The 18,240-nt window shown below is 53.7% G+C and overlaps 1 protein-coding gene across 1 annotated transcript; it reads right to left on the reverse strand.

The window, feature by feature from the left end:
• Window positions 1-4,466: 4,466 nt before the first annotated feature.
• DBF4B (DBF4B-CDC7 kinase regulatory subunit) lies at window positions 4,467-17,956 on the reverse strand (the record flags this gene model as incomplete). Its single annotated transcript, XM_082494778.1, has 11 exons — window positions 4,467-6,338; window positions 6,904-7,013; window positions 7,721-7,847; window positions 8,080-8,196; window positions 9,071-9,113; window positions 11,123-11,159; window positions 11,821-11,891; window positions 12,832-12,901; window positions 13,538-13,588; window positions 14,704-14,895; window positions 17,846-17,956. 11 exons carry the CDS (start codon window positions 17,954-17,956, stop codon window positions 4,964-4,966), a joined length of 2,304 nt encoding a protein of 767 aa, XP_082350904.1. The 3' UTR covers window positions 4,467-4,963.
• Between the last annotated feature and the right edge of the window lie 284 nt (window positions 17,957-18,240).

Consider the following 18,240-nt stretch of genomic DNA (forward strand, 5'->3'; position numbering starts at 1 on the left):
CAGTACAGAACCCCCACCCACCAGTATCAGACCCTCCCATCAGTACTGGACCACCCCAACCAGTATCAGCCCTCCCACCCAGTATGGGACACCCCCCCCACCAGTGGGGGGCTTCCCACTCAGCACCAGACACCCCCCCATCCCACCAGTACTGTCCCCCCCCAGCCAGTATGGGACATCCCCACACCAGTACCAGTCTCCCAACCAGTACAGAACCCCACCACACCAGTACTGGTCCTCCCCAGCCAGTACCAAACCCTCCCAACACCAGTACTGGGCTCCCAGCTGGAACTGGAACCCCCAGCTGGGGCTGGAGCCCCCCACCCCATACCAAACTCCCCCCAGCTGGCACTGAGTCCCTAACTGGTCCCAAGTCCCCAACTGGTCCACGGCTAGCACCAGACCCCCAGCCAGTTCCAGAGGCCCAGAGCCCCCCCAGGCAGTACTGGAGCTTCCAACTGGTACCGGGCCCACAACTGGTACCCAGTCCCCAGCCAGTACCAGGACCCCCAGACGTGATCAGAGCCCCCAGCGGGAACTGACCCCCAACCAGTACCGACCCCCCCCCAGCTGGTCCTTGGTCCCAGACTGGTCCTGGGTCCCCGGTTGGTGCTGGTGGCAGCGCCGACTGTGGGACCCCAGATGCGGATGGAGCTGGGGGTCCCGGGGGAGGATGGTGACACCGGGGGTGCTGTCACTGGTAGTGCTTGGGGAAGCGGCTCAATCCCGGACAATCACATCAGCATCGTGGGGGGCGACAGCCGGCCCCACGGGGGTACGCAGTGCAGCCGGGGCACCCACGGGAGGAACCGTCCTGGGGGGCACAGGGGGGCTCCGAGCCCCGAGGTGAGGGGTGCTCTGACCACCGGGGGAGGGGGGACACATCCCTCTGTCGCAGAGAGGGGGCCGGGGATGGACAGAGACCTGGAGACCATCGGCCCCCAGCCCTGCTCCCGGGGGGTGCTCGGGGACAGCCCCAGGCAAGCGCTGGGTGTCCCCGCGGGGGGCGATGGGCACCCCCTGCCTGCGTTTGACCGGGGGATGAGGGACATGGCTCGGCCACCGCGGTGCCCCAGAGCGGTGGGGGAATCGAGGCACCTCGGTGCCCCCCCAGCGCATCCCAGAGGCCGACTGTCCCGGGAAAGCCCCGGAGCCCCCCAGAAAGTCCAAGCCGGGGGTCCTGAGCCCCCAGTTCGCATCCCTCACCCTCCTCCAGGACCGCTCATCCCACCTTTATGCCTTTTTGATGCATTTTGCGTTACTGCCCGAGCTCATCCCCTCCCGTGCAGCCCCCTGCCTGGAGCAGCCCCCACCCGGGGGAGGGGGGTGTCCCCATATCTCCCAGGAGCATCACCGCTCCTCACCTCCCCCTCCCAGAACCTCCCACGGCCACCATGAACCCAGGGAGAGGATTCCCAGCACCCAACGCCTCTCCACAGGGCACCGAGGAGCCACACTGGCACGTGTCCCCCCCTCCCATCTTTTCCAAGCGTCTTCCTCTGAACCCCCCCCGCGCCCGCTCCCTTCTCTCCCAGGACTCACGTGTCCGCTGGTGACAAAAGCCTTTGGGTGCCCGGTGGCAGCTCTGCAGCTCAAAGCCACCCGTGAAAGTGCCGGGCTCGACTTGCCGGGGAGTTTATCGAGTATTTTAAGCGGTGAGTCACGGCAGTGCAACGGGCCCCCTCCCCGCCCACCCCAAAACCCACCTTGACACTCTCGTTAACAGCGGCCACTTTGGTTTTCGTGACTTTTGTGCAAATGTAGGAGGCCCGAAGCGTGCAGAGGCAGAAGGGAAGGCAGCGCAGGGACGTGGCTGAGGTCGGGGCGCAGGGAGGGGGACAAGTCCCAGCTCTCCTCCCGTGCCCTCCCCAAGCTCTGCCGCTCACCTCGTTACCATCAACCCTTTGCAGAGCCTTAACGAACTCAATCCTGCAGGAGCTCCAGGACAGAGGAAGGGGGGCAGGTTCATCTCAGCCCGGTTTTAGCAGAGCGGAGCTGCCGAGGGGTCACATCCCCCCTCCTCCCCAGTGTCCCCCAACGCATGCCAGTGGGGAAGCGTCCCCCACGCTGGTTTTGTCAGAAAGCCGCAGAGGAGGAACAGGCTCCGGGAAACGCCGAACATCTCCTTGGCCATGCCATGGCGGTCCCTGGCTGCCGAGTGGCACATCCAGGGCAGAGTGTGCCCCACTACTCCCCCCTGTGAAGCTCAGCACGGGGCAGGCAGGGCTTCAAAGCTGTCACCTGCTGTCCTCAGGCCTTCATCTTCCTCCATGCAGTAACTGGCCACAAACGCAGCAAAGGGAGTGAGGAACCTGTGGCACCGCACACACCCGAGATGATCCAGCAGCTGCTCTGTGCCGCAGGGAGGTCTGCAAGGTCACCAGCCCTCCCCGTGTGGTCTTCAGGGCCACAGTGACAAAGGGGATGGGTGCTTCACAGCAGGGGGTCTACACCAGGTGACAGCAAGCATATCTCCAGCATGAACATCTGACCCAAGGCCTGAACGGTCCCTGAGGGTCCATAAAGCAGCTCCTACAGTCCCCAAGACCAGGGACCCCCATGACGTAGGTCACTGGTCAACATTAGGAGGGGGCAGGCAACACCCAGGTCTCCCTCTCCCCTCCACAGAAGGGCCAAGTTTGGTGAAGGACAACCATCCTTACCCCTGGCTGATCACAGTATGCTAGGGATTGGAAGGGACCTCAAAAGATCATCTAGTCCAATCCCCCTGTCGGAGCAGGAACACCTAGATGAGGTTGCACAGGAAGGCATCCAGGCGAGTTTTGAATGTCTCCAGAGAAGGAGACTCCACAACCTCCCTGGGCAGCCTGTTCCAGTGCTCTGTCACCCTCACTGAGAAGAAGTTTCTTCTCAAATTTAAGTGGAACCTCTTGTGTTCCAGCTTGAATCCATTACCCCTTGTCCTATCATTGGTCGCTACAGAGAAGAGCCTGGCTCCATCCTCATGACATTCCCTCTTTATATATTTATAAACGCTAATAAGATCACCCCTCAGTCTCCTCTTCTCCAAACTAAAGAGACCCAGCTCCCTCAGTCTTTCCTCATAAGGGAGATGCTCCACTCCCTTAATCATCTTAGTTGCCCTACGCTGGACTCTCTCCAGCAGCTCTCTGTCCTTCTTGAACTGAGGGGCCCAGAACTGGACACAATATTCCAGATGCGGTCTCACCAGGGCAGAGTAGAGGGGAAGGAGGACCTCTCTCGATCTGCTAACCACCCCCCTTCTAATACAGCCCAGGATGCCATTGGCCTTCTTGGCCACAAGGGCACAGTGCTGGCTCATGGTCATCCTGCTGTCCACCAGGACATGATGACCCGATGTCATCTCTGAACACCCCAGGGAAGCCCACTGCCTCCTCCATTGAGGAACACTGCCATGAGGTAACCCAGTCTCTGTGGGGGACAGCTGACCACCTTGAGTTTTGGTCCCATCCACCACACTGTCTGGAGGGACATGTTCCTGGCTCACTCTGCTGGCCAGGTCACCCCTCTTTGCCATCTGAGGGGCACAGAGCTGGTCGCTCCCTCTAGGAGACACCACCAAGATGTTAAGCAGTTGGTGCACCAAGCCTGTTTCCATCTCTCTGCCGGGGTTATCCTTCAGCTGGGACAGCAGGCAGCTGCAGGGCCACGTCTGCAGCAGAGCCCCGTGCCTGGTGTGCCTCAGCTCCTGCAGCAGCTTTGCTCAGCCCTTCGTAACCTGTCCAGCATCTTCATTAGGCAAAGAAGGGGTGGACTGGAGAATGATTTAGCTTAGGAGGAACCTCTAAAGTCTCTAGTCCAGCCTCCGGCTCACAGCAGGGCTACCTTACCCAGCTTCAAGCACCGAGTGAAGAAGGATAGCTGTCCTCCACTCAAGGCTTGAAAGCCTCCATAGCTTCCACTGCTCTGGGTGCCTGGCCCAGTGCTGACCCACCCTCCTGGACACGGAGCTTTTCCTTTCCCCAACCTGCACCTTGGAAGCCCTAGCATAGGACATCTGGCACCACTGAAAGGTTGGCTCCATCCTGCTTGGAACTGCCCTTCGAGAAGTCACAGGCTGCTTTTAGACACCCCTCAGCCTCCTCTTGGCAAGGCAAACCCAGCACAGCCCCGGTCTCCCCTCCTTGGCTCTGTGTCCAGGAGAGGTCAATAGTCTCCACCGACTGCTCTCCAGCTTTTCCACATCCCTCTTTCTCTGGGGCCAACCCTGTGTTGGGTATAACAGCCACCTCCATCCTGCTGACCACATGCCAAGGGCAAACCACGTACAGGGTGATGTTATGTGACCAGAGCCACTGCCACCTCCAATTCAGCCTGGTGCCCACCATCACCCCCAGATCTTTCCCAGCAAGGCTCCTGCCCAGTCACCACCTGGCCTCTACTGGTGGATGTTTCATTCAACTTCAAGTTAGCTGCACTTAAGGCCACCAGACAAGTTTTACCCAGCGTACAGCACAGTAGGATCTCATCTTCCATTTTATTTCAAAGTTTAAAATTTTGCTAAAAACAACCAGCTTAGTACCAGTTACAAACATCTGTAAATACTCAAAAGACATCCAACAAACCCCCAAACCACGTGAAGAACACAGACCTCAGCCCCAGGGCCCTCCTCTCCACCTTCTCTGCACCTCCAAGAAGGACAGGAGGAACAAGGCCGTGCTTTCTCCATCTGGAAGGGTGAAGAGCATATTCCTGCTGAAGAAAGAAAAGTCTTTCCTCCAGAGAAAGACTGTCTTGTCAGCAGGCCAGCGAGGAGCTAAAGGAAGAAGCCATTGGCTCTAAACATTACCAGCAGAGAGGCAGGTTGTCTGCCACGTCTGGAGACCACCATGCAGCTGATGGTCCTCACTCTGGCTCTCGGCTCTACCTCCTGGTCCTGACAGGGAGGGTGGTTTGATAAACCCCTTTCCAGCCATGTCACAGCTCCCCTGGGGGCCCAGAGAATGGCCAGGAGCTGGTTTTAACTCGTCCAGCTGCCAAAAAAGGTCTCAAATACAGGGAAAGAGGCTCCTTTGGTCTCTGTGCAGCAGTTCCGGCAGTTCTTGTCCTCTTTGCCTGCCCAGGGAAGCTCCGGCTTCTGCTTCAGGACTGAGCAGAGCTGAGACTCATACCCACTGTCCCTCACATTGACGTGTGTCCTTTGGAGCAAATCCCTGTCCACAGGCTGATTCCTGCCATCCTGGACACCCGTTAGCGTGGAGAGCAGCTGGACATCCCAGTCTGACTCAGAAGAACTTTCGCTGAAGTCGTGATCAGCCTGTGGCAGGGGCTGGAGGAGCCCAGGGCATGGAGCCCGCTCGCCGCTGTGGCCTGGCAGGTCAGGTAGTTCGGGTGCTATTTTTTCTGCTGCTCTGACACAGAGCGAGCAGCAACATCTGTCTTCAGCCACAGGCGGTTTTGGAGAGGGCAACCGGCCAGTAGGACAGCTGGTCTTGCTCATTGTGCTCTCCAGATGAGGACTACCCACATTTCTGGGTGTGTTTTCATTCTCCCCTCCGAGCTGCTTCCCTTGGGAACTCACATTCGCGGTGCTCCAGCCCCGCTCGCCGACACTGCCGGCTGCAGCAGCCTCTGTGGGATCAAAACCCACAGACACAGCCCCAAGGGAACCCGGTGGTGATGCAGGGTCCCCAGGGCTCCCGCACGGGCACGGGTCCAAACCAAGGGAGCTACGAGGTCTGCTGGAGAGCTTCGTGCTCAGGGGCGAGCTGCCAGCTTCCACCACGCCAGGTAAGCCTGGCTCAGCCGTCCGTCCTGCACCCTGCCCACCCGTCCCACCAGCCACGGGGCTGGTCTTGCATGGAGAGAGGCCACCACCCAGCTCCAGCCTGGGCTTCTTTCCCACCTGGGTGCTCTGCCTGGAGGAGAGCTGGCGTTTCCTGGCGGCAGGCAGCGTTTGCAGAGGATGGCCGATAGACCCAAGCGTTTGCTGTTTATGGGGTTCAGGTGAAGATGCAATTGCCTCTCCAACGCGAGTCTCCCAGGCCAGGTCAGGAGCCATGCCTGAATCCGTCTCCCCCACCGCAGAGTCCTCCGTGGTGCCACTTGCAGCACAGACCCCTCTGGCAAGTCCTTCTCCAACGGGCCACCCCACAGAGCGGTTCTCCAGCAGCCTCCCTCCTTCTCTGGGATTACTGGCCCTGTCCCTGGGCCGGCAAGGGGAGCATCCCTCGGTCTTCAGGCCACAATCACGCTCTGTATCAATTAACAGCTCCCCAGCACCGTGCTCAGGCTGCTGCCTTGCCTTCCCCAGCTCTGCTGTCAGAATCTCAATTCCTCCTGTGACTTGTGCTTGAGGCACAAAGCGTTCATCTGTCAGGCGGGACCACGGCACCCTGAGAAGAACCATCAGTTAATGCTCATTCTCCCTAGGCCTGGCAACACCCTTCCCCCCAGCGAGACGAAGCGTTTTCTGCAGTGCGGGATGTCTGAAGCCCTTGCTTAGAAATTTTAGACCGGTGAGGCTCAAACAGCGATACTGCTGCTGGCAGAGGAGACTGGCAGCATGAGGGATCTCTCGACCTTCTCAGCAGCCCGGGGTCGGGGCACAGGAGTGCTACAGAGCAGCGGGGTTTGCCTCAGACACGGGGATGGAAGAGAGGGGCCCAGCTGTCCTTTCTAGTTTAAGAGGCACTAGAAATCTATGGGGAGTTCCCTGAAGCAGAGAAGCTGCAGAAACTGAAGAAGGACATCATCTCCCACGGCTCATCTAAACCTTGCCTGGCAGCCGCCAGGTTGGTCCAGCAGTCAGCCGCAGCCTCTGCTCCCTGCTGACCGATCCCCGGGCACAGGACATGAGCTCGGGACCAGTACCACAGCAGCACGGAGACTCGGGCCCTGTCCCCGTGAGAATGCTCTGCGGCACCGTGCCGCTTTTTGGCTCCAGATTCAAAGACTTACTTGGCTGACTGCTCCACAAAGTTGTTGGTGAGCTGCGAGATGACGTGATCCACAGGGGCATACTGCGAGTCGTCCAGCGCAAACCGCTTGTGCTGGGGGCTCTGGAGATGCTGGAAGGTGACAGAGGTCGTTTTAGCAACAATTCTCCTTTTACAGGAGGGAAGTTTGCAGTAACAGCCACTTCCCACAGCCCAGAGGGCAAACAGCCTTTTCAGCAGAGTGCCATTGTTGGGAAGCAGGTTTGGGAAGCGCAGGCAGCGCTGTTACCCCTGGTTGCTTACAGCGAGTATTCTGTTCCCATAGACACCTGCTGATGAGGAGGTTGTGTCTGTATCTAACAGCAGCCTACAGCTTTCCCCAGCAGCTAGTTAAAACGCAGACTCCAAATATGTACTGTCTATCACTAAAGGCCGGGCTCTGAAAGCCACATTGTTTGGCATCTTCCAGGAGATAAAAAAAAAACAACCCACCTCTTTGCATCTTTTTAAGTAGCCCGTGCCCCCACCAACTGCCGTGGAACAGCCTTCCCACCTTACAGATCAGACAACAGGATGACCCTGGAGGCTCTCCGAGCCCCAGAGATGAACATGTCATGCTCCGATCTTCAAAAACCTGATTTGCCCAGACCAGGAGGTCAGAGCACAGATACACTATGGCTTTCATCTACGAGGTTGATCCTACAAGATACCAACGAGGCTGTACGTACATCAATCTGCCTTCCTTTGTTCGTACCGACAACAGGCACATCACGATTAACGAAGCCGCTGAGTGGCTCCCATAACTTTTGCAAGGAACCGGGTCCCAGGGGAACCTTTACCTTCTGCAGCTCTTCAAAGGTCTCTTGGCAGCACTCGCAAAATCCTCTCTTTTTCTTTGGCACAGTGACTGGTGTGGATCGGGGGCTCTTCTCCCCCTCACTGCGCGTCGGACAGCCTTCCACACCCCTGCAAGGTAACAGCAGCCATCTACCATCTACCCTGCCCTCACAGCACTGACCGCCTGCGTAAGGGCCAGGGAGGCAGTGCCGCCTTCGAGCTACAGCCGTTCAACCCAGAACCGGGCTCCTTTCACCCACATCCAGTACACAAGTGATTCTCTGAAGCCCAGGAACCAGCAGGGCAGCAGTTAGCAGAGGGGTTGGGGTTAAAAACTTGCACAGAAGGAGCTATAACCTACCTGGCTCTGCAAGAATTCGAGAGATTTTTCAGAGGCTCAAATGGGCTGGAGCTTTTGGGTGCCTGGAAGTTCAGGTCAGGAAAGCTTTTGAACTGGTGATGGAAGGGTCGGAATTGCCTGAAAGCAGCAGATCAGGACATCAGACTTCTGGCAGTGATAGCATGGTTAGAGAGCTGTCGCTCCCGCAGAGGGGTTCAAGGCACCATCTCATTTATGATGGGATACTGCCCATGGCTGTCCCTTCCTTTGGTTGTTCCAGAGATTTCCCATTTCTCACTGGAAGTACTAAACCAGATTCCCAGTAACAGCACTGGTGGAGGGCGTGCTTTGGACAGAAGGCAGGCTTGCCTGCTCAGCTAAAAATCCACCTTTTGCCCCCGAGGCACAACAGCAGCAGCCAGTGCAGTATTTTCTGCAGCATGGGAAGGTTTGGGTTCCCAGACCGCATCTGTCTTCACACTGTTACATGCAGCATGTAAAACCCAATATTTGACTCTGCAGCTGCCTTAAATGTTGTCTTCAGAATAATTAATTAGCACTCTGGATACCGTTAGAGTTACAGAGTTGTTAGAAACACCACAGAGATCGCATCCCCTTGTGCTGGATGCTGTAATCAAGTTACAGGCCCTGACCTCGTGTTTCAATCTCTTTCCTCATTTCGGAGGGCTCAGGTGGATTAAGTGACTCGCTGAGGATCACAAATGGAATCCGAGCAAGGCAGTAAACTCTGTTGTCAAGTCTCATTTAACACCTTTTTCCCCACCCTGACATACGAGCCACCTAGATTGTTTCTCTAAACTCCATTTGCCTCCCTCTAGGAGAGGGTCAACTTCCCAGTGTGTAACAGGGTCTACAGAGAAGCCACGCTCTGCCTTGTGGACAGAACATTCACTGCCCCACGTGCAAATAAAACAGGTGAAGGATTCCCTCCCTGGAAGTCCCTGAGGTTTTAATACAGTTTGGCTGTGATGTTTAGAAGAATCTCATTTACCTGCTCTGGTCTTCAACCTTCAGAAAAGGGGGCTTCAGTTTTCCTGCTAGAAAGAAAGCTGGTTAGCAGACGGTCTGACCAAATTTCCTACTTATTCATTCATTCCCTGACAGAATTGGGCTACAGAGCCAAGCTCACCAGTACTTCTGACACCTGTGAATGCTGAGTGATGGCTAAGCTCAGCCAAAACAGCTCTTTGGGTAATCTACAACAGCCCTCACCTCCAGAGCATTCAGTAGGGCGACCAAACCCCAGAGGCAGCCCAACCATGGGCTGTTTCCACCCTTGAAAGACCATCCAGCTAAGACCCGTGCATCTTTAATGTCCACTCAGCCTTATTAGCCAGTGGCCTAACCCCTAGCTTCCAGTTCTGACCTGAATCCTAAAAACTGTCACACATCCTCAGCACAACATGCTGCCAAGCACAAGAGATTTTATAAGAAAAAAAAAAAAAAAAAAAAATCAGAGCTCTGTATCAACCCTTCCAGCACCTTTTTCTCCTTTTACACAACAGCTCAGAGTTCAGAACGGCTCAGGCCAGGACGGTTAAGTCAAAGCAGTAAGAGCTGCTGGAGACAAACCAACACGCTGCATAGCCAAGCCTGGCTCGAGAACACTGCTGAAGAGCAATGTCTGGGCTTCCCTTGGTCCCTGAGGAGGGCAAACGGCAACTATACTTCCTACAGAGGCATAATATACAGTAAGGGAGCAGAAGAAAGCCTCAGCAGCGCATTCAGGGAAAAGGTTTTCAGAGCCAGGCTGGGAGAAGAGGCTACCAGGTCCCTTCTGCCTCGCAGGTATGTTCAACTCACCAGTGATAACGTTACGCTCAGCCTGGAAATCCGAGTACAGACCGGTTAAGAAACAAACGAACGCCAAGGTATTCCCACAGGGCATCTGCCTGACCCTGAAACCAAACCTCTCGTGCCTCCCTTATTGCCTCTGAAGGGCGAGGTGTTTTGTTTTCTGGTGACCCTGGTGCCCAGTGCTATTTTCTCCAAAGAAATTTTAACCTCATCCTCCATAAAGGCGGAGTCCACCTGTCCTCACCCTTTAGTTCCTCGAGCCTCATCCCGAGCTTGCATCAAATGTGCTGTTACGTCACTAAAGCAGCTATTTAAGTACAGGATCAATTTTTCCAAGTAAATGCTGCCAAATGCTTAGCACTTCTGAAAGCAAGGCCACGTTTAGGGCCCCAGATAAAACTCAGACTGGTGCACAGGTCCTGAGCTCCCATGGCAGAGTGCTGAGCAGTGACAAACGGTTCAGCTGTCACCACAAGCCCCCAGGCAGGGTTCAGAGTGTGCCACAATGAAGAGCTCTGAGCTTGCAGCAGACAATCTGCCTTATCCGACAGCTTTTCAAGCCTTTTTTTTTTTTTCCACCCCCTCTCCCCCCCACCCTGACCCCAAAGTAGAAAATAATCTTCCAAGTGTCACACACAGAATCCAGGTTGGAATCTGCTCTATTACTGAACGTTCACTCTCCGATGAGCAAAGTCAAACCAATCACAAATTAACTCCCATCACTGGTGCCAATGTCAGTACCACAATTGGCTCTTGTCTAATTGCAGATGAGAACCTGGTTTTCCCCGCCCCCCCCCCCCCCCCCCGCCTCGTTTTGGAAGCGTTATCCCTAGATTGGTGTCTCAGCAGTACATTTCAGCCTAACAGAAGTGAGTGGGTTGTGAGGAACACGCTCTCCTCTGTAGGATGCATTATTCTTCAAAACTTCGTTTGAGCCAGTGGATTCAATGTGCAGTGCCAGCAGCGCGGTTCTCAGGTGCCTCGGGATGCTGGGAGCTGCACTGCAAACGGTTTATGGGATTTTTAAAAACACTGCTTGAAATCAAAGGCATAACATGCTCGGCTGTGTTAGGAGGCTGCAGCTAGACTCAGACAAGGAGTTACAAAACCCATTCAAGAGAAACTGCCTTAACAGTGGGTATATTTTGGATTGCTGAAGTTTCAGATGGATTTTTAAATTCTAAACAAAGCTTCTTCAAGCAGCTCCGCATCTGAGTGTAAACAGGAGCACAACTTCCAGGCCTACCTTTGCGAATTTTTGATCCGGATGCAAGGCATTTTGCCTAAAGGAAAAAGTGACATATTTAGTACGGGAGCCAGCACAGGCAGAACTGTAATTACTGATCCGAGAGCAGCAAAGCAAGATTACAGCAGTCTCACCCACCACTTCAGAGTTCCTGCAGAAGAGACTATATCACCCTCCCCGATATTTTCTCCCAAGTTACCTAGAGTTACTTTAAATACGATATACAGGCTGCCACTCTCTGATCTCATGCCCTACCTTCTCACTGACCTCTCCAATGCATTAAAGAATATTAGAATATATTCTTTGTAGAGGTCTTGCTGACCTCTCCAATGCATTAAAGAAAATTATTAAAGAATAAAGAATACTTCAGAAAGCCAGTGTACTGGCCCCATAGGATCTTCATTTTACCCTTAGTCCCCCACAAGTCAAAATCAGCATTAGCTGTGCTACAGATAAGGTTGGTAACTAGCAGCTGCCTCATTCTTATCTGTTTTTACCTCCACTTTATAAAAGGAAAAGTTCTTTGAATTTTGACATCTCCGTCAATAAACGGAAGCACCAGATTGCCCCATGTTGGAGAAAAACCCTAGGAGATCGCCCTGCTTACTAGCCCATTAGCACTAGGGGGCTGGAAGAATTGCTTAGAGCTACTGGGGGATCCCGAGAACCTCCGGTTGGGCTGGAGTCAGGTCAGTTACCTCTGTCTTCTGGCACCGTTTCCTTGCTCCCGAGACAGCACGCAGCAGCTGTTGAGCGTATGACAACATTTCTGCGCAGGTGGGATGTCAAAGAGCCATAGCTCAAGAAAAGAAGGTGAGTTGTTCCCCTCCACCGACTGCAGAACAAGTCCTGCACCGGGGAAAAGCACGTAGCACCTGAGCCTGTTGTCACCAGGCAGAGCATCACCACTGCACAGCTGATCTGCCCAAGAAGCAGCCAAGAAAAGAATGCTTTGAGGGACGGCACCCCGTTTTGCTCTTTAGCAGAGCTGGAGGCTGGCTTTAAGTCTCCGCAGAAATGAGACACTTCGGAATTTTGCAGCACGCAGACCAGACCCTGATATCTGAAAGCCCTGACAGGCTTGCAACACAGCTGTGGTTCAGCAGAGCTGGCGGCTCGGGAACGTGTACTAGCAGCGGCTGCCTCCATCACGCATCCAGACAAGCTCAGCCACGGCTGTATGTCACTGTCATTGGACACTCAGGAACCTTTTACTCCAGACCTATTATTAGAATCAGAGTTTCACCATCTGTCTTTCCCGTCACCCCCTCCCCATTCATCACTGAGACAGGAAGCGCCTTCCAGCACAGGTCCTCAAACATCAGCACTTCCTAATTAAAAACCACCAAATCCTGCCATTATCATGATCTGTACTTCCAGGTCAATTAGTAAAAATGGTCTTTTTGGAACAAATTAATGCACTGACCAAGCTATTAACATTTTCTAATATTGCAGCTTCAGTATATTACAACATACTCAAGGTTTCCTATTGTAAATGTGACAGTAGCATGTTCTATACATGCAAGTTAATCTGGTTTTTGAAGGGCAGACTTCACTAGCCATGGACAGGAGGGCATCAGTCAAGTACCTGGTATTGCTTGCAATTTCTTCTTTCTCCTGTACCACACTCACTACATTGCTTCTGCTCCACCTGTCTCAAAAAACCACTAACTACAAACAGCTAAATTTCAGCCTACAGAGAAGGATACCATCCACATGCAGGATCTGGACTCCCCACAGGCGAGCGTTGGCGAGGATACTGCTGCCACTGCAGGTGTCCTGTACAAACAGAGAGGTTTGGCAAGGTACAGCTCAAAGCAGAGACGGCTGCGTGAGCACACGCAGCTCTAAATCTAGTTTAGAGATTTTTCCTGTTGCCCAGTTGACAGACCACTGCGTAGCTGTTATTAAAATCAGGGCACAGCAGAACAGGTTTGAAATCATGCTTTACCTTCCCCAAATTAACAGTAGCATCTAGGTCAAATTTTTAATCCCCGCTATAGCACGAGCTTCTGAGTGGGCACTGAGATTCTTTTGGCCACTTGTGATATCAGAGAAAGGACTGCAGGGGAGCCTTTTGCCCCAGCTATATGGCTTTAGTTCTTTCTAGGCTAAAAATTCATCTAACAATGGGTCTTGTGTTAATAGTTCTTTTGTGTTGAGCACCCAGACCACTGAGACAGGCCTTAGAAATACTTAACATGGACAGATGACACAGCTTCATGAAGAACAGCGCCCAGGAGCACTGCACAATATTCTGCAGAGCCACAAGCAACTGCTTCATACCTTCAGCCCCCGAATCTGCTCTCTTCAGCAGGCAGGGGCTCTGGAGAAGTGCCTGGCACTGGTTCTGCACTGCTCAGCAGTACTTTGAATGTACCCAGCTAGAGAAAAGCCCATCCACATGCTGCTCACCTGATTCTTCATGGCCTTCTGCAGCAGTTCCTTTCCCCTGCTGATCAGGGCCTGCAGAGAAAGAAGCCAAATACTACGTTAAAGCAGAGAGCTACCAGGCAGCAGCAAGCTGAGGACAGCATGGCTGTCCAGTAAGAATGATTTCTAGTGATACCCGCTCTCTGCTGGGGAGGGGAGTCTAGCCAAGACTTCATCTCAAAGACAGCAGGACCGAGCATTTCCAAAGAATGCAAACCGCAGAGGCGCCCATTAGGTCTACGCTAAGCAGCTGTTCAGCCAAGGCTTGGCTTTTATTGAACAGCAGCGAATACTTCAGAGCGAGCCAAGAGGAAGCAGGAACTTAGCTTGGAAATGCTGCCTGCCACATCCCGACAGGCTGACAGGGGTTAGGAACACCCTTGCTAGCCCTTCCTGGGAACAGAGTTGCATTTGCAAGCCAATGATTTCTGCAAATAACTTAAGCTCTTTGTAAGACAAATGGGCAGCACTGTGAGCAAGGACAGGGGAACAAACACTGAGTGAAACCCCTGATATCAGCCCCGGCTTTCCCACCCACAGGCAGCCAGGTCCAGATGACAGAGATGCCCATGGCCTCAACTCGGGTAGCAGCAGGCTCTCCCCACAGTCACAGCTTCCAGCAGACACCAGCGTTCAATGCAGGACATTGGAGCTTCGGCTACAAGCACTACTGACCAGAAAGCCCAGCTCCGGCAGGGTGAATAGGACCTAGAGAAACACCTTCTTGCAAGCTGCCCTTGTAGATCTCTTTCCAAATTGCAGTGGCCTTGCCCTCCCCGTGTCTATGAGTACACATCCAGAGCCTGCAACAGTTTTGTCTTGTCTATATTTCTCTGGCTTCTATAGACACAACTCTGCATCAGGACTACTGCCTATTCTGTTGGGAAGCCAGCCAAGCCCTCTATTTCCCCTGCCATTTGAGTAGCTATCCTTGTTTATTAGCTCAAAGCTGACACATGAACATTTGAGCTGACAATGATGCAACGAACACGGGTATGAATATGAACAGCCAGACCAGGGGAAAAACACCCACACAACATGTTCACTCAGAGCAGGAACAACTCTACCTTCCAACACTGGTCTCAGGTTCTACTGTATAGATCCCTTGGGCCAAACTTTGAGGTGGCTTAAATCTTTATAGAACTTACAGTGTCTGGTGGCTTCTGGTGAGGTCTGGTATAGTTCCCTTTGGAGGTAGAAGGCATTGGGCTCGTGGGTTTTGCATCTTCTGAAGTTACGTTGCTCTGCTTCTCAGTCTGAGTCCTCGCTTTGTCTCGTTTAGCTTCTTTGTTGCTGGAAACCACGTAGCTGACTTCTTTGCTTAGGAAACTTTCGGTCACCTGCAGTAAGAGACAGAACAGAGCAGCTCTGAAACTGTCTGACTCCGAGCTGGAAGAGTCCTGCCTTCAGCTTAACCCCACACACAGTTAAGCTGCTGAAAGTACTCAACTCTACAAGTAGGTCCTTCTTCCATTCCTTACTGCTGTCTCCCAGAAGGAGAGGAGATTCTATAACACACAGAGAGGGTACGCCCTAGAGATACCCTGCAAACAATTACCAGAACATTCAGACTGAGACTTCCATGATGCTGTCTACCATAAAAACCAAAATGCAATAGCCCTGGACATCATGCACCAGCATGGAAGAGCTCTGTTCTCAAGAGAACAGAACACATTTTAGTAAAATAACATAGCAAGTGAACAGCTGGGACAAGCAGCTCCACACAGAACAGGGCAGTAGGGAACCAGAAAGCCAAAACACACCCACACACCTTTGCCCAGAAGCTAGAAGTCGGAGGAAGAGGTGGAAACCCAAAATCTGGGATACTAACAGTAGCCTTATCAGAAACTCAGCAGAAGGCCATCACAGGGCACTAACACACATGTATGAAGCTCACAGAAAGAGAAAGATCTGAGCAGTCTAAACTCACAGCTGCTGAACAAGCTGGTTCTGTTGCGTTACAGAATCCCTGTGGATTGAGATCCCTAACCGACCCATGCAAAGTGCCACAAGTGACACCTGCAACGGGCACTTGTGTTACAGGAGACCAAGGGGGCTGCAAGCACAGAAGAAAGTAAATCAAAATCTCCCTGTGCAGATAGCACTCCAGGGTGTTACCACCCCTAAATCCAGGCTAAGTTCAAGGCACCACACGCAAGTCCAAGGCCACAAAATGCCCTTAACTTGGTCCTGAACAACACTGTTCTACAGATGGTGGCCATGGTGCAGTTGAATCCAGCATCTCCATGGGAGCACAAGGAAAGAGAACTCCACTCCTGGTGGACCACATTTCAGAGATGGAAGTGACCCGAGACCGTGTTTGATAAGAAGCTAGAGGGACAGCCAAAAGGCTAAAATTATTTCCAAGTAGTGAGGTAGCTACAAGAGAAATAACTGACTGCTGAGAGCAAGTGGTTCTCAGGCCTGAAGGTGCACAGCTAAATAATAGATGCTACGAGAAGGAGAGCGTTCCTGCGTGTTGATGGCACATCCAGGGGAGGACAGAAAGAAATCAGCAAGTTCAGCAGGAGGGTGCAATAAAAAAAACAGTAAATAAATAAGGAAATAAGCGCAAGCCAGCTTCCCCACGTGTTGCTACAGCTGACACATGATCCTGGTGGCAGAGATACAACAGCAACAAGAACTAAATGATGATTTTATACACGCGTATAGCATTGAAGGATGTAAGGAAATTTTGGAATGCATCAAACAGAGAGATTAAACAGTCTGAAAACAGATAGCAGCAACTATTAGGACTAAATTGTACTCAAGAGTCATAAGGAAACTGAAAGGTGAAACAGATGAGCACCAGCTGCTGGGTACAACCTCTGTCCTCCGCTTCAGCCCAGATGATGGAAGTGACACTACTTTCTGAAGGGTTTTGGGTAAGGATATAAGGAATTGGTGAGCAATATCAGCACCAAGGAAACCTGGAGAGGCCACAAAGAATGCCATATGAATCCAGCCAAAGCTCCACAAGGGTAAGGGTCTAGATGACTTTTCTGGGAAAGCCAGGGGAAAAGCACACAGCTACACAGTGAAAGAGGCTCAGCAGGCATTACCCTACTTTACCCTATGTTGAAATCCAGGAAACATTTGGAACTCCCATGACTTCTCTAAAAAATTAAGCTGCCACAGGCTGTTGTAGGGGATGAGGAGAACCAGGCAACCAGTTACCACCACCTGGAAGACGCTCCCCATGACCAGGCAACCAGTTGTCACTGACTGGAAGATGCTCCCACCACCAGGTAACCAATTAGCACCTACTGGAAAGCACTTCTGTCACCATACAACCACTTACTGCTGCCCAGGAGGTGCCGTGTCCCTGCAACCATGTCGCTATCTACTGGAATGTGCTCCCAGGACCAAGCAACCAGTCACCCCTGACTGGAAGGCATTCCCATGGCCAGGCAGCTAGTTACCACCAACTGGAAGGTGCTGCCAGGGCCAGGCAACCAGTTGCCACCACCTACTAGGCAGGAGCAATCAGTGTTTGTAGCAGCTGGTCACAAGCAGGACTGAGCTGCCCAATGACCCGTTAGGGGCTCAGAAAGAGGGGAGGACAGTGGCAGATGATGGATGGCAGGGTCCTTCCCCAAGCAGCTCCCTGTGGTGAGGCGAGGCCCACCGGGAAGGGGAACCAGGTAGACATGTTATAGCGCCAAATCATAGAATCACCTAGGTGTGAAGGGACCTTTAAGATCATTGAGTCCAAACATCAGCCCAACACTGCCCAAACCACCACTAACCCATGTCCCTCAGCACCACCTCTGCCCCTCTGTTAAATACCTCCTGGGATGGCGACTCCACCACTGCCCTGGGCAGCCTGTGCCAATGCTTGACAGCCTTCCATGAAGGAATTTTTTCTAATCTCCATCCTAAACCTCCCCTGGTACAATTTGAGGCAATTTCCTCTTGTCCCATCACCTGTTCCTTGGGAGAAGGGACCGACCCCCTCTTCACTACAACCTCCTCTCAGGGAGCTGTAGGGAGCGATGAGGTCTCCCCTCAGCCTCCTCTTCTCCAGCCTCAACACCCGCAGTTCCCTCAGCCGCTCCTCACCAGACGTGTGCTCCAGACCCCTCACCAGCTCCGTTGCCCTTCTCTGGACACGCTCCAGCGCCTCAATGTCTTTCTTGTGGTGAGGAGCCCAAAACCGAACACAGCACTCGAGGTGGGGCCTCAGCAGTGCTGAGGACAGGGGGAAACAACCCAGCAAGCCAAGGAAACCATGAAAGACCCGAGCGGGGGGGAGGGACAGAGGGAGAAGGAAGCGGGGAGGCCGCTCACCCCGCCGAGGCGCCCGATGGCGGCCGCCAGCTCCCGGGCGCTCCGCCCGCTCGGCAGGTCGAGGTAGAAGGACTTCCCGCGGAGGGGCCGAGGGGCGGCCGGGCCCGCCATGACGCCCTGACGGAGAGACACCGCCGACGTTTAAACCCCTACCCCGCCCCTAACGGCGGCGCTACGGCGGCCGCGCAGGGACATACCGCCCCCCCCCCCCCCGCGAAGGCGGCGCAACACGTTCGCCGCTTCTGAGGGGAAGGAGTGGCGGAGAGCAGGCTCGAGCTCCGGCTGAGCCGCCTCGGCGGGCACGGCCGCTCCCCAGCGGGTTGGGTGCTGTGAGCGCCGTCCCCTCCGTCGCCGCAGCCGCCGCCGCCTCCGCCTTAAGTTTGTCCTCCGCGGCC

Source organism: Vanellus vanellus, assembly GCF_965231255.1.
Source record: "Vanellus vanellus genome assembly, chromosome: 24".
Lineage (NCBI taxonomy): Eukaryota > Metazoa > Chordata > Aves > Charadriiformes > Charadriidae > Vanellus > Vanellus vanellus.